General features: G+C 48.6%; 1 protein-coding gene across 2 annotated transcripts in view; it reads left to right on the forward strand.

The window, feature by feature from the left end:
• The first annotated feature begins 3667 nt into the window (after positions 1-3667).
• LOC147732477 (receptor-interacting serine/threonine-protein kinase 3-like) overlaps positions 3668-24687 on the forward strand; it is a 1935498-nt gene continuing 1914478 nt past the window's right edge. For both annotated transcript variants that reach the window (XM_086956988.1, XM_086956989.1), the window contains exon 1: positions 3668-3870. In XM_086956988.1, coding sequence (XP_086813114.1) covers positions 3704-3870 — 167 coding nt within the window. In that variant the 5' untranslated portion in view covers positions 3668-3703. The remainder of the gene's footprint in view (positions 3871-24687) is intronic.

The raw sequence follows: 24687 nt of genomic DNA on the forward strand, positions 1-24687 counted from the left end.
TCTATCAGCGAGTAGATTCGGTTGCGTTCTTCATCATCATATGCCAGAGTGTGTGCTCTGGCTTGGGTGCTCTTGCTAATTTCGTCAAATTGCATTTTGGTGCGTGCAGCCCACCGTATGGCGGAAATGAAGTCACAGCGAGGTAGGTATTTGGAGGGGCACAGCGGGTTAGTATCGATACTTTAAGGATGATGAAGGAGAATAACACGGATTTGTGTGCACTCGTGGGTCGTGTTTCCGTCAAACCACGATTCTTATATGGTAAGTAGTGTATGCATCGTGATGCAGATACATCCCCAAGTGAGGCACTCCGATAAAGTTCAAACAATGATTCAAAACGTTTGTATCAAATTGAGGCTATTTATTCGCAGTTCATGGAGATCGGTTCATTGATATTGTTGTCATATCAATCATGTTGACGTTGATAAGTTCAGATGACAAAAATGAGAGAGGAACGCCTCCGATGCATTTCGGGCGAGTAGCCCTTTGTCAAGGAGCGCTGAAAGGAAGACAAGATGCCGTGAGGGTGAGGGTAATGGATCAAAGGTACTATTGGTAAATGTTAAGTGCCGATCAATAGTGAAGTCTAAAAGACGCTGGGAATGGTGAGGGAAGTGAACGGGACGGGGTAGCGCCAGCGCGTGACGAAGATGAAAGGAAGTGAAGGTATGGGTTCGGGGTGCCGCCTGCGCGTGCGACGCTTGCACAAACGTATTTGTGGGCTGACATTTACGCCCAACAATGCTGAAACAGACCTCCTAATACTAAAACCGATACCTCATCTTCAAAAAGTGACTCCACATTTCGTCCTCCACGCAAACCCATGACTACACCACCCAGTGACGAACAAGCCAGCACATCTACTGTCACACCAACTGCGGTTCCTTTTTTAGAATCAGGCCCAACACCAACCGACGACTCAGGAGGAGCCAAAACAAAAGAAAAAGAAAAGGACATCAACCCTCCGAACACACGAAGTACAGTAGTCAAGAAGGATCCCAAAAGCAAAAAGAACACCTAGTGATTAACATCTCCAAGATTGCAATTCCTCAACATCAGATTGACCTGCTCGAGAAGGGCACATCATTTATCCCAGTGACACAAACTAATCTGCTGGAACTTGAAGTCAGCACTTTTAAGTTTACAAGGAAAGTCAAACTCTGTCACTTCTTTGATAATGTCTTACCTCCGCTATCACATCTAAATCAGATGAATTATGTGGATTACGGCCCACCAGCACGTTTCAAGCACCGTGTAGCCACAAAAGTATTGACCTATTTGAAAACCTAGTTCGCAACGATCTGTCTAAAATGAACTTCAAGAAAAAGGCTAAATATCAGAACCTTACCATCAAAGACCGGGATACTCTTAAATCCCTAGCAAACAATACGCAAATCAAATGCATCAAAGCCGACAAGGGAGGCGCTTTAGTTATCCTAGATACCTCAATGTACGTACAACGACTCAAAGAACACATACAGGATGGCTCCATCTATATGCAACTTGACAACAACCCCACTCGGGAATTCCTGAACATCCTACAGGAAATAGTCATTAGAGCACATCGCAATGGTATCATTGAAGATCGCACCAAGAACTTCCTTTTGCTTGAGTTTCCTAAGAGTCCGACCATTCACATGAGCCCCAAGATACATAAAGACCTTCACAACCCACCCTTTAGACCGATCGTATCTACTAAAGGATCAATACATGAGCCTACAGGCAAATTCATTGATAAATACCTTCAGCCGCTTGTCACCAAATCTATCAGTCACATCAAAGACACCACGGAATTCCTACTTAAACTTTCAAAAGTTCAAATCCAAGACTATGAGTCATGTATCCTATGCACAGCAGACGTTAACTCGTTGTACACATCAATACCCCATCAGGGGGGCATTGATGCCATTGAAGCAGCCCTTCTCAACAGTGACATCAATCCACATATGCAATCGTTCATCATGGAACTTATGGTATACACACTATACCACAGCTACTTTCAGAATGATAATAAATGGTACCTTCAGTTATCCGGGATGGCGATGGGAAACTGTGCTGCTCCCACGTACGCCAACATCTACATGGAAAACTTCGAAAAGTTGCACATCTATGCCAATACGACCTTCCAAGAGAACATAAGAATGTATGTCCGATATATTGATGACCTCTTTTTCCTATGGACCAACACAAAACAATCATTGAACGATGCCTTGTTGGAACTTAACACGAAGGATGAACGCATCCAATGTACTTTATTGTATTTTACCTGATATGCATTGTTCTTGCCTGCTTCCCCCTACCCTTTCGCCTTTTGCTGCACCTTTCCAAGACGTAATATCTCAGTCCTCCCGCTTCCCTCTTTCTAGTCCGTTTTCTACCTCCATGTTCACCCGCTAACTTCTTAGCTCTCCCGCGACCACACACCGCTTAGGCGTCAAGCTTATCCAGCTCTGGAGTAGTGAGCTTCACTACCCGCGTTCCGAAGTAAGTTTGTGCAAGCGTCGCACGCGCAGGAGGCACCCCGAACCCATACCTTCACTTCCTTTCATCTTCGTCACGCGCTGACGCTACCCCGTCCCGTTCACTTCCCTCACCATTCCCAGCGTCTTTTAGACTTCACTATTGATCGGCACTTAACATTTACCAATAGTACCTTTGATCCATTACCCTAACCCTCACGGCATCTTGTCTCCCTTTCAGCGCTCCTTGACAAAGGGCTACTTGCCCGAAATGCATCGGAGGCGTTCCCCTCTCATTTTTGTCATCTGAACTTATCAACGTCAACATAATTGATATGACAACAATATCAATGAACTGATCACCATGAACTGCGAATAAATATCCTCAATTTGATACAAACGTTTTGAATCATTGTTTGAACTTTATCGGAGTGCCTCACTTGGGGATGTATCTGCATCACGATGCATACACTACTTAACCTAAAATGTAACACTCAGCCAGACAGTTACCCTGTTGTGTAACTACCTCCCCACCCCCACCCCCACCCCCACCCCCTTCCTCCCAATATGGATAGCCAGTCTTCAAAAGCCGATTGGGACAGCGCTGCATACGCCTCACCAGTTTCAAATTCCACCAGCCGCCACTGCTCCTATTACCAACTTTTGGAGATATTCGCGCAGCGCTGCATACGCCCCACCAGTTTCAAATTCCACCAGCCGTCACTGCTCCTATTACCAACTTTTGGAAATATTCGCGCTAAGCGCGAATATCTCCAAAAGCTAACATCTGCCCTGAGCAGTTCTTAACCATGTTATCCAATGGGAGGTGGATAACATGGCTAAGAGCATTAGCTCACTAATGCATGAATATTGCTGGCTTTTCAGCGATATTCATGCATTGCGGCCGATTTTTATCGCATTTGCGATAAACCTTGGTAATACCAAGGTTTATCTGCGATAAAAATCGCCGCAGCTCGGCGTTAATTTTTTCACGCTAACCAAGCAATAGCGACAATTATCGCTATTGCTTGGTAATATGCCCCTGTATTCTTTATAATGAAACTTTAATGTAAAACGCTCCAAATCCTTCGGGTAACGCCCGAGCTGTGTAGATATAAATAAATAATGCACATTGCAGAACTTTACCGCGTATGAATGGCACAATCCAAAAAGAGATGGGCGTGTTTGGGAGGCAAGTCGTAGAAGGAAGGGAGGGTCAAAACGATACTGAGTCTCAAGCAGATATGGCGGAAATGTTTTCTGAGCAGGCCGGAGCGCTGCGGTTGCCAGTTATCTCCCTGGCGGACTTGGAGGAGCCTCGAGTGTGGATCGCCAGAGGAGGCTTCGGTGACATTTATCGGAGCCAAAAATGGGGGTTGCACGTGGCGTTGAAGGTTATGCGAGGAAGCAGGTATGAGAGGAAGTACCATACCTAATGGTAAATAACACAGAGTGGGCTTGGTAACGGTTATGTGACTGGACCTGTGACTTAAAAAATGCACGGTGCTAACTCAACACGCCAACACCCAAAGCGGTCATGCCGGAAGAGTAACTTCCTGGTTCTGACTAAACACAAGTGATTCACTGAAAACCAGGGTGCTACGAGGGCTTGTGGGTAACCCGATTTTAGATCTGTGTATGACAAAAGACGTACCTCACTCACTAAAACAAACGTTTGCCTTTTTTGAGCAGAAGGAGCCTAGAAGGGTGGTGTAGGAAAGAGGGGCGTAGGCTTGGAAGCGGAGCTGAGGTATACAAGTTCCGTCTGTTCGAACTTCAGTGGGTCTAAGCCTCGCTTGCGCACATGATGGGCTATATTTTTTAATACCACGTTTGCAGAAATTACGGCAGTGTTCACAAAGAAACACCCACCTTTTAACCTTTTGCAACACATTGGGGCATATTATCAAGTCCTGGCGAGAACTATCGCCAGCGCCAGTTAGCTGGAGATTTTGTATCGCCTTCTTTCCCTAATAATCATTTCCTTGTTATCGACATGTCGGTAACAGGCGATAGTGTCAGGGAACGGAGTAGAAAACTCCCGCTAACTTCTTTGTGATGGCGATAGGTATTTAGGCCATACCTAGCGATCACCGCGTTAGCGCTTGGAAAAGTGCCGCTAACTTGGCGATTATTCGTTGATAATATGCTCCAAATTAGATTCCGTGTAGGGAGACAGATGAAAGTTACATTCACTCACTATGCTTTACCTTCCCTCACAGTGGTTGTCCGTCATAATTCTTTTTACTGACGCCGTTTGTCCGTAATTCTGGGGTTTGCAGGAATCTGAGATGCCCCCTTTGAGAAGCCTCAGGAGTTTTACAGTGCTCACTGTTGGGGGCCAGCCTGCCTTTCTTTGAAGTGAAGAGGCATCAACAGCCCCTCCCAGTCCTTGCTGAGTGTCAATTAGCCCCATTATCATTCTGCCTGTGGCGATTCTCTCATACAGAATGACAATGGGCCATGCTGAAGTTACAGCATGTGGTGTGTCTGTGCCTGCATTCTGTGTTTAAAAGCATCAGTTACAACTTTGGTGGAATCCATAAGCTTCTGGAGACACGCATATTAGAAGCGTTCTTGCTAACATACTTGATAGTAAAATTCTGTCCGCTGTTCAGAAGGATGAATAAATAAAAAACTAAGGGGCATATTACCATCCTACAGCGATATTTATCGCTAAGTAGGCTCAGCGGTGATAATATTATCGCCGCAGTTCACCTTTTTTTATTGCAGAGATAACTTGCTATTAGCAAGGTGTATCTCTAAAATGATAAAAAGCAGGCGAAATGCGTGAATATCGCTGTAAATACAGCGATATTCACACATTATCGTGACAATGCTCTTAGCCATGTTATCCACCTTCCATTGGATAACATGGCTAAGAACTGCTCTGGGCAGGCGTTAGCTTTTGGAGATATTCGCGCTTAGCGCGAATATTTCCAAAACTAAGCCATTGTTGGTAATAGGAGATAGCGATATTAGCGACTGTTTCCAGTCGCTAACATCTTGGCACGCCCACTTTGCATTTCATTAGCAATAATTATCGGTGACATGCAAAGCGGGCCCCAAGATGATCGCTATCGCCTACTAGCTGTCGCTAACTGGTGTTAGCGACAGCTTGGTAATTGGGCGATCAAATTATCGCTGCTTTAGTGGGAAAAAGTCCAGGTAAAGCGGCGATAATGGCCCTTGGTAATATGCCCCTAAGTTCAACTTAAGTGCAGCTGAATCACGAGCCAAGTTTAGGGGTTCCCAGTGCCCTGCATTTTCAAATAGATGTCAGGGCTAATGGCAAAGACTTCAAAGTTTCTGTGCCAGCCTGCAATTATTATGCCACCATTAAAATGTCAATGTAACTCTGGTGATTAATGTATTTCATTGAGAGATATCTGAGCTTTGACTGATCCCAGTTTTAAAGTACAGTAGAGGAATAATGTGCCTCTTGCAAGGCACAAAGTGTAACATGCAGTTCCCAAATGTTTTTTATGTAGATAGTTCAGTTGGTTCATTTGGATAATAATAATTGTGTATCAATATAGTATATAGTTTGTATTTCTCCAGAGCAAGCATTCTTAACATATAATTGGGGCAACTGGAATTATGCACTGTTGCGGCCGCTGTTATTTTCGCATAATTATTGATTTGTCGCATTTACCATATAACCCAGTATCTGTTGCATAATGTTCAGATTTAAACCAAAAAAAGTTATTAGCTCAAATGGATCAAAAGTTACTAAAATAGTGGCAAATTACGTTCAGGCGTAGTGGAAGGCCCTTCAATGGTCACCTTTCCATTGCTTATTTATGTATTTAGTTGTTAAGCTGGTACTGATGAGGGGGAATTTTTGCTCAGACAGTATTTCCAATTTAGCAAGTATATTAAATAACAAGATAAAAAGTAATATTAAAAAATATGTGCCGCATTATGCTGCATAATTGGCTTTTACTTGCTGTATAATTTAGTCAACCCTTTTGCATAATTCCAGTGGCCCTGCGTATCATGCCGCATTATGCTGCATAATTGGCTTTTACTTGCTGTATAATTTAGTCAACCCTTTTGCATAATTCCAGTGGCCCTGCGTATCATGCCTACCTGTATGAATGACATGTAACTCCTACATCTTGCAGCCCTCATTGTCTTAAGTAATATTTCCTCTACATTGACTTGCACACTTATGAGTCATTGTCTCTGAATAAAATGTGTGTGATGTGAAGCGACCTTAACACCACATTGAGATGAGTACCACTATAAAAAAAATACACATGGAAGAAGATATGTGGAGAAAAGAGGGACACTGTTTAATGGTGGTACGGAGGGAAATCCTTGGAGATTTTGCTCTTGGGAGGGGACGGGACCAACAAAATTGTCACACCGGGTGGAACCAGAAGTAAAGCTGGCTCCACCAGGCGCGCAAATATTTGCTGAAACCACATTTCCACACATTATCATTTGTATGCTATATAGTTTTATCTGTACAATTGCACAGTGTAATTTTGCTTCCAAGCAATGGAAAATGTTCTGTATGTAAAAGACAGTGCCTCCTTCCTCCCTACAATAATGCCTCAATATCGTATGCAGTTTCTAGTCTTTAGCACACTACTGTGCATCAGTGAGAATCTGCAGTTTACAGCTCACCCAAATGAGATGGCCCAATCAGTATACTATTTCCCAAATACAGGTAAAATAAGGAGGGCTGATATAGGTTAACCAGGGCATTCTGTAGTAATGTCAACTCTTTTCTAATAATGCCATAACACTCAGCAGTCTGCAGCTAATTATGGCTCAAGCTGGCTGGTTGAGAACTCCCTTTCCTGGTTCATGCTCATACCCTCACACAAGGCCTGTTTGCTGTGGGTCTAATTCATCACTCAGTACTCTACAAGCCCTAAACCAGCTGAACAGACATGGAATACGTGAAGCGATCTGACACATAAAGCCCGCCACTTGGAGGAAAGTACTCTGGTCCAGCACTGCAGGTCTACAGCTACATTCTATGCATGCTGCTTTCCATCTCAAAATGGCACTCAGATATGAGATGCTGGTAACGAAGTCCATCCAAGCAGATCTCCCAGACCACTTCTTTTACCAAACATGCCTGCTGAGGACCATGAATTGTAAACAAAATATCAGATTGGACAGCCCAGTGCTGTAACCATATACATAAATTATGATCATAAGAAATACCACAAAAAGACCTGCAGAGTTGCTGAAAGTTGCGCGCATACCGAAAATACATTAATTGGCTCAACATAATATAAACTTTTTCTGACTTGTACTTATGTTGGTTGTCTATTGATATGATATGATAGGAATTATTTATAGAGCGCACGTTCACCAGCGGTTTCTTGGCGATGGGTGGAGGGGCTAAAGACCGAGGCAATGTGTATGAATTCGTTGTATGCTTGGGAGAAAAGCCAAGTTTTAAGCGATTTCCTAAATTGAGAATAGGAGGGTATTTGGCGGAGTTCTAGAGGGAGAGAATTCCAGAGGAGCGGTGCTTGGGTGAAAAATCTCAGACCGCCATGTTTCTTTCGTTTGAAAGTACACGGTGACAAGAGATTCAGAGTGGAGGAGCGTAGGTCACGGGAGGGACATAGCGATGGATTAGGGAAGCAATGAAAGAAAGTCACTGGGATGAGAGGGCTCTATGGATCCGGCAGCCAAGTTTCAAAAGACTGCGCTGAGTCACTGGGAGCCAGTGAAGGCTCCTAAGGAGGGGCTTGGTGTGGCTGAACTTCGGCTGTCCATGGATTAGCCTGGCTGCTTGATTATGAACTAGTTGGAATTGGTGAGATTGGTATGCGGGGGGGCGTACAGAGAGTTGGTGTAGTAGATGCGGGACATGACTAGTGCCAGGGTGAATTGGACGAGAGCTTCATGAGAAAGATATCTGCTGATTTTCCTGATTCTGCGTAGGTGGAAGAAGCAGACAGAAACCACCGAGTTGATTTGGGCCCTCATGGAGAGGTCGCTACAAATGGTGACGGCTAGGCTCTTGACCGAGATGACTGGGGATGGCGGGCTGCCAAGGGAGAGAGGTCAGAAGTTGGAGTTCAAAGGGTTGCCTGGCGGCCCTGTGAGAACCAGCTCTATCTTATCGGGATTGAGCTTTAGCTGGTTAGCGTTCATCCAACTGATGAAGGTCATGGTGGATTGAACGTTCTCTATAGAGGAGGGAGAGGGATCAAGTTTGAAGACAAGCTGGTCGTCGGCATAAATAACAAGCATTTACAATGCAATGGCCTCTGCTTTGTTAAAGTTAGAGCTATTGGCATTGCAAATGACATTTTTTTCATTTTTTGTTTTTTTTAAAAACATAAATAAATGGTATTGTCATTTACATTGGCAATAGGTGAGCATTAGAGAGTATTAGCGGACACAGAGCTACACACACAGAAAGCCACACACACACAAAGCACACACACACACAGACAGAGCCACACACACACACAGACAGAGCCACACACACACACAGACAGAGCCACACACACACACAGACAGAGCCACACACACACAGACAGAGCCACACACACACAGACAGAGCCACACACACAGAAAGAGCCGCACACCCACACAGACAGAGCCACACACACACACAGACAGACAGAGCCACACCTGGCATGCTCCAAGGACCTTAAAGAATAAAGCACTCTCTAAAGGAGCTGCCCCCCCCGCCCTGCTCTCCTGGCAATTCCTGGCTCGCTATCCTTTAAATCTCACGTTCTTCCTCTGACTGAACGGACCGAGACTCCCCGCGCCTTATCTTTGTCTCTCTTCACCTCCTACCTTGCTTCGACCCTTTGTTTTAACATTCGTATACTCGAGGCCTCTCACTCGAAGGTTCCCATTCGCTGTCATTGTTTTCTCTACCTCAGACTTCTAAAGCATTCAGCATCGGAAGATATTACACATATAACTTTCCAAGACAAAACTCGAGTTTCCTGTGCAAAGATCTGTTACAAGTGCGCTCTCTTCGTACAGCGCCTTCCTTCCAAGGTGCCCATCGTGAGCCGCAGACGCCCTCTCATTCTCAGGTTCAGGGGTGGGGATGCTGAGGTACCCAGGGGTAAGGCTGCTCCCCCACTGCCCCTGCAGGACCACCTCATGCCTGCAGAGCCCTTTGGTGACATTAACAAACATTTGAAGGGGGTGCTGCGGCTTCTCTGTCAATCGCTCGCTGCGTCTAGGCGCTAGGTCCAGGCTATGACATATAACTTTACAAAAAAAACACAGAAAATAAATGTGCTTTTAGCCTCTGAGAAACAAGTTTTCATTTCCGGGGTCCAACGGGTAGGGGTGGGGCGGGGGCTCTATACGACCACAGGGCCAGAACGACACAAACAGCAGCCAGAAAGAGAGAGGGCCATCTCACCCCAAACACAGGCAATCCTCGTCGTCTCCCGGGCACCGCTCATCTGTGGCCGGAGCCCAGAGCAGACACCACAAATAAGTTATCGAAAACTATGGGCAGGGCTAATCACAAAAGACACAGAAACACTCCAGATATGTATTTTCTTGCTGGGGCGCTTGAACCGACGACCGACATGCAGATGCAACTGCCCTTCAACAGAAATGAATGTTCTTTTATCACGCTTCCTGTCAGTGGAATGAGGGAAAGCGGTCCGGCATTGACCACATCAATCGTTTTAAAAAGCAGAGACACACAGCACGGCTCGAGAAGATTACGGAAATGAGGCAGCTCTCCACACTCAACCCCCAGGCAGAGACACACAGCACGGCTTGGGACTACGCTCCGAGCGTTAACTGGGGGAGTGCGGCTTCTCTGGCAATCCTTGGTACCCTGGGTGGCCTCTGGTGATGCAGGCTTCTCTCTTGCGAGGTTCCCCGGCCTCTGATGTCCGACTGTTGTTCTCCCGCAACAGCGGCTTCCCGGAGGGTGGCAGACGAGCGTTGGGCTTTCACGAGCGCTGGGCCAATCACAGCACAGCCTCACGGGACGAGCCTGCCACAGCCAGCCAATGACTGCGCGGCTCCTCAGGCAAGCCTCCCGCGACTGCAAAATCCCAGCGCGGCCACTTCGGTGGTATCAGCGGCCCTGGGGCTGATGCCGATGATGGAAGCCCCATCCTTTTCAGACTGGGGGACGTGTTTTTTGTTGAGGGACTGAAGACGTCACGAGAAAAAGGACAGCAAAAAACACATCCTTCAATCCGAAACGGACGGGGCTTAAAGGGACAGACAGAGCTCTTCTCCAATGGCTGGCCGCCGTTTAGGAAGCCAGCCAATAGAGAAGAGCTGGCTCCTTTACCTCCCTACTCTAAGACATAGTTTCTCGCCCAACGAGACTGCGCAAGCGAAGCCTATGCAGGGCGAGAACTAAAAATGACTACTGCTCTTTTTTGGAGTTCGGAGATCAGGGGGAGAATGTACAGGTTGAACAAGAGGGGAGAGATGGAGGAGCCCTGTGGGACTCCGAAGGTGAGTCTTTTTTCCTCTGAGGAGAAGCTGGAAAGGCGGACCCCTTGGTAGCGGTCATTGAGAAACGAAGTGAGCCATCTCAGTGGTGGGCCCCGGATGCCGGCGCTCTTGAACCGATCGAGTAGAAAAGCGTGGTTGACTGTGTCGAAAGCCGCCCACAGATCCAGGAGCACCAATACCTGCGAGGTGTTCTGATCGGCCCCCTTTCTGAGTTCGTCATGAACGGCCAGGGCAATGGACTCGGTGGAGTGTTGGGGCCTAAAGCCAGCTTGATGGGGGTCTAAAAAGTGGGAGTCTTCCACAAAAGTGCTTAGGCAATTTGCTACGAAGGTCTCCAGAATTTTGCCCAGGAAGAGAAGTAACGAAATGGGGCAGTTAATGCTTAGCACCTGGGGTCAGCACCTGCTTTTTTGAGTATGGGTGAGACTACCACAGACTTGAAATAATTGGGAGCCACGCCCGAAGCGAGGGAGTTATTGAGGAGAGAAAGAGGGGGTCGGGATATTGAGAAAGATCTCTCGGGCAATGTGAGGGGGACAGCTGTCCCTCGGGGAGCCGGAGCAAACTTTATTGAGGAGGGGGAAAAAACCCCTCCTGAGTGATCAGAGGGAAGTGGGAAAAGAGAGAGGGGTTGCAGGGAGTGCCACTGGGATCGGGGGGTGAGGCGGCCTTGGGGATACTGGTTTTGATGTTGGTAATTTTGTCTATAAAATAAGTGTTGAGGGAATCGCAGAGAGATTGTGATGGCAATGGTTTGACAGTGACACGGTCGTGTTTCACAAGTTCATCCACAATGGAGAAGATGTCTTTGGCTTTACTAGTCGAGTCCAAGATCTTAGAGGAGAAATATTCAGTTTTGGCTGTAAGGATGGCGGTTTTGTAGTCCTTTAAGGCTGAGATAAAGATAGATTTTTTTTAAGTAGTCAAGTATCCACTTGCGCTCGGTTTGGCGTAGGGCGAGTTTCCTGTCTTTAGGGTCCTTTGTGAACCAATGCTGGGCATCGTGGGGCCTCTTGTTTTTGAGTTTTTTCAGGGGAGCAAAGTTGTCTCTTGCCCTGGCCAGCCAGGAGTTGAGGTCTTCAGCCTGAGTGTGTGGTGAGACCGGAGGTCCTGTGGGCTGAGAGGTACTAGGCGTGGAGGTAGATAGAAATGTACAGAGAGTAAGGATATTCACCCGGCTGTAGTTCCTGATCATAAGAGGATCAGGGGTTGGGGTTGTGGTTGTGGAGGGGGTAGTGATGGAGAAAACAATAAAGAAATGGTCAGACTAAGTACAGGGCGAGATCTGGAGATTGGTGATGTCAAGGTTTGAGGTCCAGACCTGGTCCAGGGTGTGTCCCTTAATGTGGGTGGCCCCTTTGATATGCTGGGTGAAGTTTAAGCCATTGAGCAACTCAGAGAAGTTTATCGAGCAAGGGCTTTCACGCGGGTCATGAGGCCAGTAATTAAAGTCCCCTATGATAAGAATTTTGCCATGATTGATCACCAACTCCGCTGTCAAGTTACTGAATAGTTGGAGAAAATTGGGCATGCAGGTGGGGGTCTGTAAAATAGGGCACATATGAAAGGGAGACTTTTAGATTCAAATTTGAACAACAGGAAGTCAACAGAGGGAATTTTAGAGATGCTGAGGGAAGTGAATTTATGAGATTGAGAGATGATGGCCGCGTGAGCCTGCACCCTCCACAACAATCAGGAGAGCCCCGTGGTGGACCGGGGTGCAGGCGGAGAGTGCAGGAGGTAAGGAAGCGTTTTTAAAAAAAGTTACTGTGCAAATGAGCAATTCAGTGCAAGTTTTAACAAGCATTTAATATTATTATTATTAAGCCAGTTTTGTATAGCGCGTGGTTACCCTGGAGCATCCCAGCGCTTCACCAAACAGAGCAACGGATAAAGAGAAAAAGGAGGCACAGCGGTTTAACAAAAGAGAAAAGTTTTCAGTTGTTTACGAAAACGCAGAAGGCATTCCTCGGAGCGCAAACCTAGGGGGAGTGAGTTCCAGAGGGTAGCGACCTTAACGGAGAATCTCCTCCCTCCTGAGCGAGCCTTTTTGACCCTGGGGATCATGAGTAAGTGTTGTTGATCTGAACGTAGGGTTCTACTTGCCTTATATGGGGTCACCAGCTTTTGAAGGGCAGGAGGGCCTTTGCCTTGCAAGATTTTATGTGCAAGGCAGAGGGATTTAAATTTCACCCTTTCTCGCACTGGCAACCAATGCAACGCCCTCAGTGAGGGTTTAGCAGATCGTGACATAGGGATGTTGTAGAGCATTCGTGCCGCCACATTCTGAACTTGCTGTAATTTGTTCAGGGTGATCTCAGGGGCACCCAGATAGATTGCATTGCTGAAATCTAATCTAGATCTAATCAGGCCCTGGATCAGAAGCTTCCGAGATAGAAATGGGAGCAGAGGCAGCACTTTGCGCACCAATCGGAGAAGGCCGAAACAAACACCAGCCAGTTTGGTAGCCTGGGTCCTGAAAGAAAGATCTTGCTCCAACCAAATGCCAAGGCTCTTAATCTCAGCCTTGGGTTTGTGGGGGGGATCCCAGGCAACTAGGCCAGGCAGACCGGGGGAGTGAGGGACCTTTCAACCCCATCAGCATTATCTAGGTTTTTGAACCGTTCAGCTTTAGTGCTGATTCCCCCATCCAGGTGTGGACTTTGGATAGGCAGGAATGTAGCACCTATGGATTTTCCGTGGCCTGGGAGAGGGCAAACACCAGCTGGGTGTCATCGGCATAGCTCACGATTTTGATGTTAAATGGAGCCACCACATCCTCCAAGGGGGCCATATACACATTGAATAATGTGGGGCTCAGGGAGGAGCCCTGAGGCACTCCACAATGGAGGTGGGTGGATGCCGATCGTGCGCCCCCTTCTCAGACCTGAAAGGTCTGTTTGCTGAGGAATGACCTGAGCCATTTCAGCGCTGTCCCCCTCACACCGGCATCTGACAGTCGCTGAAGTAACACTCGATGGTTAACAGTGTCCAACGCTGCACTAAGGTCCAGGAGGATCACTGCCACTGACCCTCCTGAATCCAAAATGCAGCGTGCTTCCTCCACGACTGCCAGTAAGGCGGTGTCAGTGCCTTGACCCGGGCAGAAGCCTGTTTGGGAACTTCTCAGTACGCCGTTGGACTCAAGGAAGTTGGATAGCTGGAGGTTGACCAATTTTTCTGTGATTTTACTGAGTCCCGGAAGTAACGAGATGGGCCTGTAGTTCGCCATGTCAAGAGGGTCTAGGCTGTTTTTTTTTAGGAGGGCTTTTACTATTGCACCCTTCCAGTTGGGTGGGACAACACCGGCACCTAACGAGGCATTGATTACCTCAGTAATAGTAATAGGTTCCACAATGGAAGGGGCAACCAGTTTAAGAATCCTCATGGGGACTACGTCCCGGGGCGAGCCACTCTTAACGGACACTAAGATTTTAAGAGCTTTGTCCTCAGTGACTGGTCCAAAAGACTCCAAGGTCTTCAGGGGTCTTCCCTCATCCTCGACGGGCTCAGCTCCTAGGTTGATTTGGGGCAGGGTAATCAATTTTAGTGTGGAAGTACTCTGCTAGATCATTGCATTTTCCTTCCAGATTATCCGTGGGGGCAGGTGGTGTGGGGACCCTCAGAAGCTCCTTGACCACTTGAAATGTTTCTCTAGAGGAGTTGGAGGCATTGCTGATTCTCTCCTCCAAGAATTGGGTTTTGGCACACCGGATGGAGAGCTTGTAGTTCCTTATCGCCACTCGGTATTCGGTCTTACAAGCTACTTCCCAATTCTTCCTCCAGGAGCGTTCTAGTTTTTTACAGGCCCTCCGCATAGCCCTCAGCTCTGGCGTATACCACGGAGCGGAGCACAATCTTTTCTCCCTCCTTCCTGCCGCTCTTAAAGGAAGTACGGAGTCGAGTGTGTTAGATATCCATCTGCAGAAATCTGCTTCCGCCCATACTGGGTCCTTCGCTAGTGAAGGGCGTGAGGCCTCCAGACTGCGTGACAGGTTTTCCACAGACAGCCTGGCCCAGGGTCTTTCAGGCGCACCGACACTAATGGAGTTTTACAATGGAGATTTACAATGCAATGGTCTCGCCATTCTTACAGTTAGAGCTATTGGCATTGCTCATGACATTATTTTTATTTATGTTTTTGTTTTTAAAACCTAAATTAATGGCATTGTCATTTACAATGCCAATAGCTGGGCAGGAGAGCAAGCACAAGCAACGAGGGGGCAGGTCACATGGATACACGTTGCTGACCTGTGTGAGACAACCATGGAGCAGTAAATTTTAGACTCCTGCCCACCAACGTAGTGAGGTCCACATTGCATACTACAATCTACCGCTGCACCTGGGTGCCCAGAGGGGATTACCAACAGTGGGTGCCGTCTCCCTGCATCACAGGCCAGATGATGTTGGGCTGGCTGTACGCTGTGGAGGGGGAGGCCCCTGTGCTATGCCGTACGTGTGATAGGCATGAGCGACTCACACCCGGTCGCTCATACCTATCACACGTAGATGACGCACCCCTATTGGCGGCTCTACCACTATGGTGGAAGCACGTTGCCTACCACCTCAAGCAGTGCAGAAGAGGAACAATCATCAGATGATGATAAATCAATCAATCGGGGGAATTGTAAGTGTGCTACTCACCCCTGAGGGTCTCAAGGCACTGAGGGGTGGGGGGGCGCAGATGTGTTAGCCAAAGAGCCTGTTCTTGAGGGACTTCCTGAAGGTGTTCAGGGAGTGGGCATGCCTGATGTCTGCTGGTACTTCGTTCTAGGTCTTGGATGCAATGTGGGAAAAGGATCTTCCACCTGCTCTGGCTCTGTGGATGCGTGGGGTTTTGGCCAGTGCAAGTTTGGAAGATCAGATGTTTCTTTTGGGGACGTGGAAGTTGTTTCTGTCATTGAGGTATTTGGGTCCGTTGTTGTGTAGGCATTTGTAGGCATGAGTGGGGATTTTGAAGGGGGTACTTTTCTCCACGGGGAGCCAGTAGAGTCTACGTAGGTATTGGCTGATGTGTTTGTGCCGGGGGATGCCAAGGACAAGTCTGGCAGCGGTGTTCTATAATATCTGGAGTTTGCAGAGTAGGAACTTGTAAATGCTGGCATAGAGTGTGTTTCCATAGTCCAGTCTGCTGGTGATGAGTGCATGGTGACTGTCTTCCTTGACTCTAGAGGGATCCATTTGAAGGTCTTGCAGAGGATGCAGAGGGCGTAGAAGCAGCTGGAGGTGACGGCATAGATCTGTCGGTTCATGGTGAGGAATGAGTCGAGTACGATGCTGAGGTTGTTGGTGTTGTCCGAGGGGGTAGGTGGGTTTCCGAGGTTGGCGGCTACCAGGTGTTGTCCCATGCTGAAGGGGTGGTTCCAAGGACGAGGACTTCTGTCTTCTCAACATTGAGTTTCAGGCAGCTGTTGGTCATCCAGACTGCGACGTCGTGCATTCATTTCTGGAAGTTGAGTCTGGCGGTGGTGGTGTCTTTGGTGAGGGAGAGGATGAGCTGGGTGTCATCAGCATAGGATACGATGTTGAGGTTGTGTTGTTGGACGATGACAGCGACGGGGCCATGTAGATGTTGAAGAGAGTCGGGCTCAGAGATGACCCCTGTGGGACTCTGCTGGTGATTTAAGTGGAGATTTAAGTGGAATCAGAGAAGAAGGGTGGCAGTCTGATCCTTTGGCGTATTCTGGTGAAGAATGATCGGATCCAGTCTAGGGCTGTTACTTGTATGCCGGCGTCATGTAGTCTGGTGACTAGTGTGTGTTGGGAGACGGTGTCGAAGGCCACTGACAGGTCGAGTAGGATGATGGCTGCGGAGTGGCCTTGGTCCAGGAGGTTGCGAATGTCATCTGTGACAGCGAGTAGGGCAGCCTCGTTGATGTGGTTGCTTTGCAATCTGGATTGGGACGGTTCGAGGATTACATTGTCTTCAATGGATTGTGTCAGTTACCTGTTGACTGTTTACTCTGCAACTTTGGCTGCAAAGGGGAGGAGCGAGATGGTGTGGTAGTTCTTGAGGTCGGAGGGGTCTGCTGTGGGATTTTTGAGCAGGGGCCTGACTTCTTCATGCTTCAAGTCATCTGGGTAGGTGCCTGTTTTGAAGGTGGTGTTGATGGTGCGTTGTAGTTTGTGTGCGATGGCGGACAAGGCTATGCGGTAGATGTGAGGAGGGCAGGGGTCGGTGGTGGTCACTGAGTGGATGCCTTTCCATGGTTGAGGCGGTGTCTTCGGCTGTGACCAGTATCCAGGTGGAGATGGTGGGCTGGCTGGTGTGTCTGGGGGGCAGTGGGTGGGCTGTGGCATCTGCTGGAGGTCCTGCGAAGTTGTCGTAGAGTATTTTCATCTTGAAGAGGAAGTAGATTCTGCGCTTATTGCAGAGGTCTTGGGACGGGGGGATGTCTGTGGCTTTGCTGCGTGGGTTGTTGAGTTCATGAATGACACTGAAGAATTGCTTGGAGTTTTCGAGGAGTTTGTTGTGGATGAAGTCCCTCTTGGTGGTCCTGATTTGGTTGTGTTAGTCCATCATGGCGTCGTTGTAGGTGGTGTAGATTTTGGGTGTCTTGGTGTTTCTCCAGTTCTTCTCCAGGTGTCTGAAGGTGCGTCTTGCTTCTTGGAGATCGGTGGTGAACTAGGTAACTTTCCTGGGGTGCTGTTTGTCAGGGTTGCGTAGCGGGGCAAGCTTGTATGGCAGTTGGAGATCCAAGTGTGGAGTTCTATGGCTGTGACATTGGTGTCAGGTGCCCAGGTGTGGTTGTCTCAGGTGAGGGTGTAGTTGAGTTGCTCGTCGGTTACCTTGCTCCAGTTCTGCCCAGGTGTGCGTAGGGCTGGTTTCGGTGCCTTGAGTTTGTCAATGGCGAAGTGTACGCAGTGGAGGTTGGTCCATGGTGTTTTTGCGTTGTGTGGCTGAAGTGAATGCTGTTTCCTGCCGCAAAGATGGGGTTGAGGGTGTTGCCTGCTCTGTGTGGTGACGAGTTGTTTAATTCCGATGTTGGTTAGGTTGTCACAAAGGATGGTGGAGTTGAGGTCGCTGGGGTTGTCGGGGTAAAAGTTCAGGTCTCCAATGAGTATGTTGCTCATTGAAGCAATGGCATGGGGTGCAATGAAGTTGGTGAGGGTGGTGGTGAAGGGTGTCTGGGGGCAGGGGGGTCTGTAGACGAGGGTTCCTCGGAGTGTGGAGTTGTGGCTGGTCTGGATCTGGAAGTGCAGGTGTTTCGACGGAGGGGAAGGTTTCGTTGGAGGTGTTGAGTCCGGGGGTTCTCTTCTGGGCGATGGTGAGGCCCCTTTCCGGGTGGTTGTGGCGGTCCTTCCTCTGAATCTTGTATCCATCCAGGATGGATATGTTGAGGGCGGAGGCGGCGCTGGTCCAAGTCTCTATGATGAAGTCCTTGTCGGGCGAGAGAGAGTTGAGTAGGTTACAAATGTCCATGGCGTGTTTGTGCACGGAAATACATTTTTTTAACTTTTACTCCGCTTAAGGACGTTGAGGATAATGCATCTTAGGGTGTTGCCGGTGCTGGCGTCAGCTGTGTTGGAGTCCGGGGTCATGGTTAAGGTCTGGTGGCAGTGGAGACAGGAGAACTGGCCGTGGGTCGTGTTTGGTGAGGCCTGGTAGCAGTCTTTTACTTTTCTGAGGTTGTGTGCATGGATGGGGGCTGTGCTGTAGCAGTGGGGGGCCCGAGATCCAGGATTCCTGGCGCTGGTTGCAGTTGCAGTCGTGTCACGGACAGGCCCAGACAGGCTTGGCTTAGGCGTGCACGTCCGCTGTGCAACCACGCAGCGTCTGCCAATTAGTGGGGGAGGAATGATCAGCTGGTAGGCGGCAATGGGTGAGGACAGGGTTGCGGGGCCACAGGGGCAACAGCGGTGGGAAGCGGGAAGTTTGGGTTCTGAGAAGCCACAAAAAGACCCATCAAAAGTTAAAAACAAGGGATAACTAACTGATGTAATCATGCTATGTATCCTTAGAGTAGGACTGCGCCAAACACAGAGCACGGCATGGGTGGATTGGCATGCCCATTCAAGGGGGCAATGACTGTTTGGTCGGCCCACTCAGGCCCAAAGCAGTCATGCGCACTTCCCTGTTCGCAGTGCAGGCTGCATTATAGCCTGGATGGAGAATATGGTCACCCCTCCGACCCCTGGCTGCATGACTTGTCCCATTGCCGATTACCAATCCCACCACTGCATTGCAGCATTGTGATTGCCTCAGGGGAGGGAGCCTGGCTGCCTACTTCCTTTTCCTGGAAGCATACGCAGGAGAGCAGGAACTCCAAAGACACAGGACAAGGCTTCGAGATAAGACTTCACTCAATAAATGTATAACATCACACGCTCACGTACACATCCCCCCGTCCATGCACCTTCTAGTGTTATTTCCAGCGTTTCCCACCTCACAGCTGTCCAGTCCCCCCGCACTTCTCGATGTTGGCCACTGGGTGCCCATGCGCAGCAGGAGTACCACTCGTGTGCCAAAGGCAACGTTGTTGCGATGCATGCCATCACCTCCCATTCCATTTCAATGCATACTGATACTAGGCACATTGCAAATGTAGAAAGGGTGTTGCATAGCTGATACTTAAAGATCACTGTTCCCACTTCAGTTAGTGCAACCCAAAACTGACCTTTGCACCACAAACCCCAACCGTGAACCATGGAATTCCTTTTTTGAGTACCCAAATCACACACAAAAATCCCATTTGCGAAAAATGCAGACACTTTTTTAGCCCAAAATTCACCCCATTTTTCATATTTTACCCCAAAATTCACCCCATTTTTTATATTGTACCCCAAAATTCAACCAATTTTTAATATTTTACTGCAAAAAACACCCCATTTTTCATAATTTTCCCCCCAAAAACATATTTTTTAAAATGTTACTCCAAAACCCATACACACATGAGAGACTTTAATTTACCCCATTACTGACCTCGCAATGCGTGGTGATCAAATGTGATGTTAAGGTACCCCCGTTGTCAGAGTTGCGTTGTTAATAATGTACTGCCTGCGTTGTAATGGTAGTCTCCCGTGCCAAAGGCAACCTATTGGCTAAGCTGTTTGCGTCCGTCTGCCCCTGGACTGCGCTCAGCACCAAGGAGCATTCCTCTTGGACACTCCACCGCTACAATGCCAGCACCCTCCTTGTCTTCAACCCTGGATGCCACCTCACCTGCCAGGACCAACCTCTGCTCCATGCCAGACATCACCTTCACCATCACATGACGGCTGCAGTATCACTCACAAGGAGCACCCCGACCGTCAAGGAGGAGGCATTGCCATCACCTACAGAGGCACACTCAGACTGACTACGCACTCTAATGTGCGACGGGTGAACATGGACCACACCAACTCCCCGATCTGGACCAAGCCCAAGAACATACTCTGCGGCACCCTCATGTGCAGGCCCCTCGCACCATGGCCCTTCCTTCTCCAATGCCATTGTAGACCTCATTGCACCCCGGGGTCTCCCATCCACCCACGACATCTGACTCGGTGTACTTAAGTTCAACCTGGAAAACCCCAGTGACCAGAGCACCACCCTCTCCTGGGGAGGATCACCAACATCAGATGCAAGCAGTAAGTCACCTCAACAGGCCACGTTGCAGGACACCAGGTCAAACACCAACCTCGCCTTCGGGTACTTCAACTACAGCCACAACACTGGACTCTCCTGGGCCAACCATCATTGGTAACATCACGTCTTCACCTTGCCCACCGGACGCCACAGCCATCATCGCACCCCCTCGCAGCTGGCTCAAGGTCAGCGAAGAACATCTCGTCAACTCCCTCCGCCCCAACACTCCACCAATGCTTCCAAACGATGACACAGAAGTGCGCAACCACCGACGATGGATCTCCAACAGCGCCGACATTCGAGCACCCTTCCTGAACAGCACTATGTCAGTACCTTCGGGTGAGGCAGTTCCACAGGGATGGGCTGTGCCCATGTATTGCTGGAGTTGCGTCATGGTTCTGACACGACTGCAGTAATCCTTGACTTTAGCGCCAGCAGATTTGTCAGGATTCCTGATGTATCTGTAAATTTTTGCATCATGGAGCGCTGTTCAGGGATTACAGCGCATCCATGCTGTCGCAAGAAGGGCGTAGTTAGAAGTGTTCCAACGCTGTGTTGTCGCAGCGCAGCAACACTTTTCGTGACTGGGGCACAGGTATGAGCACTATCCTATTGATTGTGCACATTCCTGCACTGTAGTTTTGTCGCAGGGAAGCACTGCAACATTGCTTGCAGCGCTGGCCTGCGCCAAAACTTGAGGCGATATAGGCCCTAGGTTTGACACCATTTTTAGGACCAGCTATTTTCTGGTCTTAAGTAACTGCCTCTAACTGCTGTTAGAGCCAGTTTTTAGGCTCTTCAGAACTTCAGGGAGCCCCTTAATAATATGGAGTAGCGGTGGTTGTGTGCCTTTTTGCACGGGAATGCCTACTTTGCATGTAATTAGCGATAAATATCTCTAACATGCTTTGAGAGAAAAAAAACTGCCGGTTATTGCCCAAAACCTCACTATAAGGCCCATTTGCAGCAGTTTGCTAATAGTGAGATAAAATTATTGCCGCTTTGGCGGCAAAGAAGTGCAGCTAAAGTGGCGATAGGCCCTTGATAATATGCCCCATTGTGTGAAATTGCAATATGTGGTCTCACCCTCCTCTAAAACTCTCTGTAGCCGAGATTTCAGTTTTTATCCTCATTCTAAAAATGGAATTAATGTAAGTGTTCAGGCATACTTGTTGTCCTGTGGTTCAAGCACACTGTTTTTGATAAGTATTTAATGCAGGTATGCCTGGATTCTTTATTCTTAGTACTCGTTTGGTTTGAAACACCATATACACAAAGTTATGCCAGCCTTGCCAAGTACCACGCATCAGGTGTTAGACTAATTCATTTTAGTGTGGTGGTCCACCTCACCCCGCTGAAATGTAAAGTCATGCATAATAGGCAGCGCGCCTGCCTCGGCTGTCAAGCTGTAGTGCTGCTATGCTAACAGAAAGAAACTGGAGTGGCAGTGCGCCAACAGGCTTCGGGGGGCTGCTGGCTGAGCTAGCTGCTGGCTACAATGTATTAATTCAAATAGGAAGTATTCCTGTGGCACTGCATTACTCCGAGTGGTGTCAGAAGAGGAAGTGCACAATGGGTTCCACTTTGACATCATAGCCGCCCGACTCAGTAACACAGTGACTTTAATAAGTGCTTCTTAGGACATCACGTCCTGCTGCTGCCTGTTGCAGCGCAAGCAGGGTGGTTGCAGTTTTGATAAAGTAAAGTTTGTGGGAGGGTGCAGCAATGCCACAGCACTGCTCGCACCACCTCATGGTAACTTAAATTAAATCATGAATGTGACCTCCAAGACCCAACCCAATGGACCGCAGCAATGCTGGAGCCCAGATCACAAACCGTGAAGTGCTGAGCCTGAATGCCTTTGCAGCGCGTTTGCAGAGGGAGTCTTTAATTGCAGCCAGGAGGACTCTGAGGATGCCTGCCATGTGTTAACTGAAGTTCTGCAGTCTGGTCACTAGTTTTTACGAGATGTGATTGATATAATAGAGTACTCTGGCTCACTCAGCAGCTACCCGGCTATGTGTGTGCCTCTCAGCCTGTCTTGCAACCCCAATTAATGCCTGGTGCTGGCTGACGTGTTGGCTGTTAATCCGAGAGTTTTATTGTATTGCTTTAACTCTCAAGAAAGTGTCATTCATAGTCATGAAATGTCACTCTTAATTGCACTGAAATTATGAAAATGTCAGACATAGTAATCTGAACCCTTGGCAGCTATGTTTTGCTATGTTACATTGTTCAAAGCAGCACTGCTTAGATAGAAGTTTTCTACATACCATTCTTATAACTGGATGTAAAATGTAAGTAAGTTGGCAATCTGGCTGTGCTTACTGAAACTGCCTAAGAACTGAAGTTTCAGCCTGCACAACACAGCAGTATTTATTTAGTTTTGCAGTTTTATATAGCGCGCAAGATTTACATGAGCACCAGTTAAATTAGACAAGGACATATTTTTTTTATGTTTAGGCACAGGGAGATCAAGTGATTTGCCTAGAATCACAGGATGTTTTGCTAACGCTAAGACTTGAACCCCGTTCCCCAGTGCAAACGTTGGCAACTCTGGCCATTATGTCCTATCCTTTTCCAAGCAGTTTAGCGGCCTTGGGGTATGAAGAAGGGAGAGCAAATGGAAGGTGGGTGTAACATAGTTGCCAAGTTTTCAGATTACATATGTGTGACCTTATCATTGTTTAAGTGTGCTTATGAGTGACATTCCAGGCCTTTTGGTAGATACTAATAGTGAAACTTTAATGTCATTAAAAACAGACAGAAACATCCTTTAACCCTTTGCGTGGGGCCGTCCGACGTCATGGTGGGCATGTGCGTTGCGTAAGGCAGACGGAACCGAGGTGTACACTCAGCCGGAGATTCTCAGCTGCTACCGGCATTATTACGAACGTTTGTACCGCAGTCGCTCAGCCCGAGACCCTGACCTGCTCGATAATTATTTACGGCCACTGGAACTCCGAACAGTAGAGCAAGAAGTGGCGAAAGCCCTGGGGTCCGACATAGAATTGGGAGAGATCCGCAGTGCCATTAAACGGATGGCGAGGAATAAGACCCCGGGCCTGGACGGCCTGCCTGTGGAGTTTTATGCAGCTTATGCTGACCTCCTAGCCCCTAGGTTATTGGTAGTCTACAGAGAGGCGAAGAGGCTGGGGCGGCTCCCGAGCTCGATGTGTGAGGCGTTGGTGGTTCCTCTCCTCAAGCCAGGAAGGGACTCGTCCGACCCGGGGTCTTACCGTCCCTTATCGATGCTGACGGTTGACTACAAAATACTGAGCAGTATCTTGGCCTCGAGGCTGCTGGGACACATGAGCTCCCTGGTGCATGAGGACCAAGCAGGTTTTATCCCTAGGCGTAACACGACTATGAACATTCGCAGGTTGTTCCGCTTGCTAGGGGAACCGTTTGTGGATGCCCCGTCCCCGGTTGTCTTATCGGTGGACCTAGAGAAGGCTTTTGATAGCCTGGAGTGGGACTACCTTTGCACTGTGCTACGGAGATTCGGCCTCGGTGAGGGCTTCGTCAGATGGACCACGGTTCTCTATGCCTCTGCATCGGCCAGGGTCCGGGCGGGACCACTGATTTCCTCACAATATCCAGTGGAACGAGGCACGAGGCAGGGGTGTTCGTTGTCCCCACTTCTCTTTGCGCTGGCGGTGGAGCCACTCGCGCTGCATCTTCGATCGGGAGCCCATTATAAGGGCCTGTGGACGCCTTCGGGCCCGCACTACGTTTCGCTGTATGCAGACGACCTGTTGCTCTTCCTAGAGGATCCGCTCGACACCCTACATGGAGCGGCGACGGCGCTCACGGAGTTTGGGGAGGTCTCGGGCCTCCGGGTGAATTGGTCTAAGACCTGTCTTTTCCCGGTTCGCAAGGGCGCCCCCGCTCCTACTCTAAGTAGGGAGATCAGATGGGAACCCGACTGCTTTAAGTACCTGGGGGTATACGTCTATCACGACCCATCCGACCTCCTGGATGGGAACATTGCCCGCAGCACTCGAGCACTTCGAGGCTGTATGGACTTCTGGGCCACGCTGCCGCTCTCGGTGGCGGGGCGGATCGCTCTGCTTAAAATGGTGGCGCTTCCCCGGCTGTTATATTATTTCCGGACACTGCCGATCTGGGTCCCACCGGCCACGTTTCGACTACTAAGATCTATGATAGTCGGATTCCTCTGGGGCTCGGGCCGCCGTCGGGTGGCCCTCAAGACCCTGA

The sequence above is a fragment of the Lissotriton vulgaris genome, chromosome 2_1 (assembly GCF_964263255.1).
Source record: "Lissotriton vulgaris chromosome 2_1, aLisVul1.2, whole genome shotgun sequence".
Classification (NCBI taxonomy): domain Eukaryota; kingdom Metazoa; phylum Chordata; class Amphibia; order Caudata; family Salamandridae; genus Lissotriton; species Lissotriton vulgaris.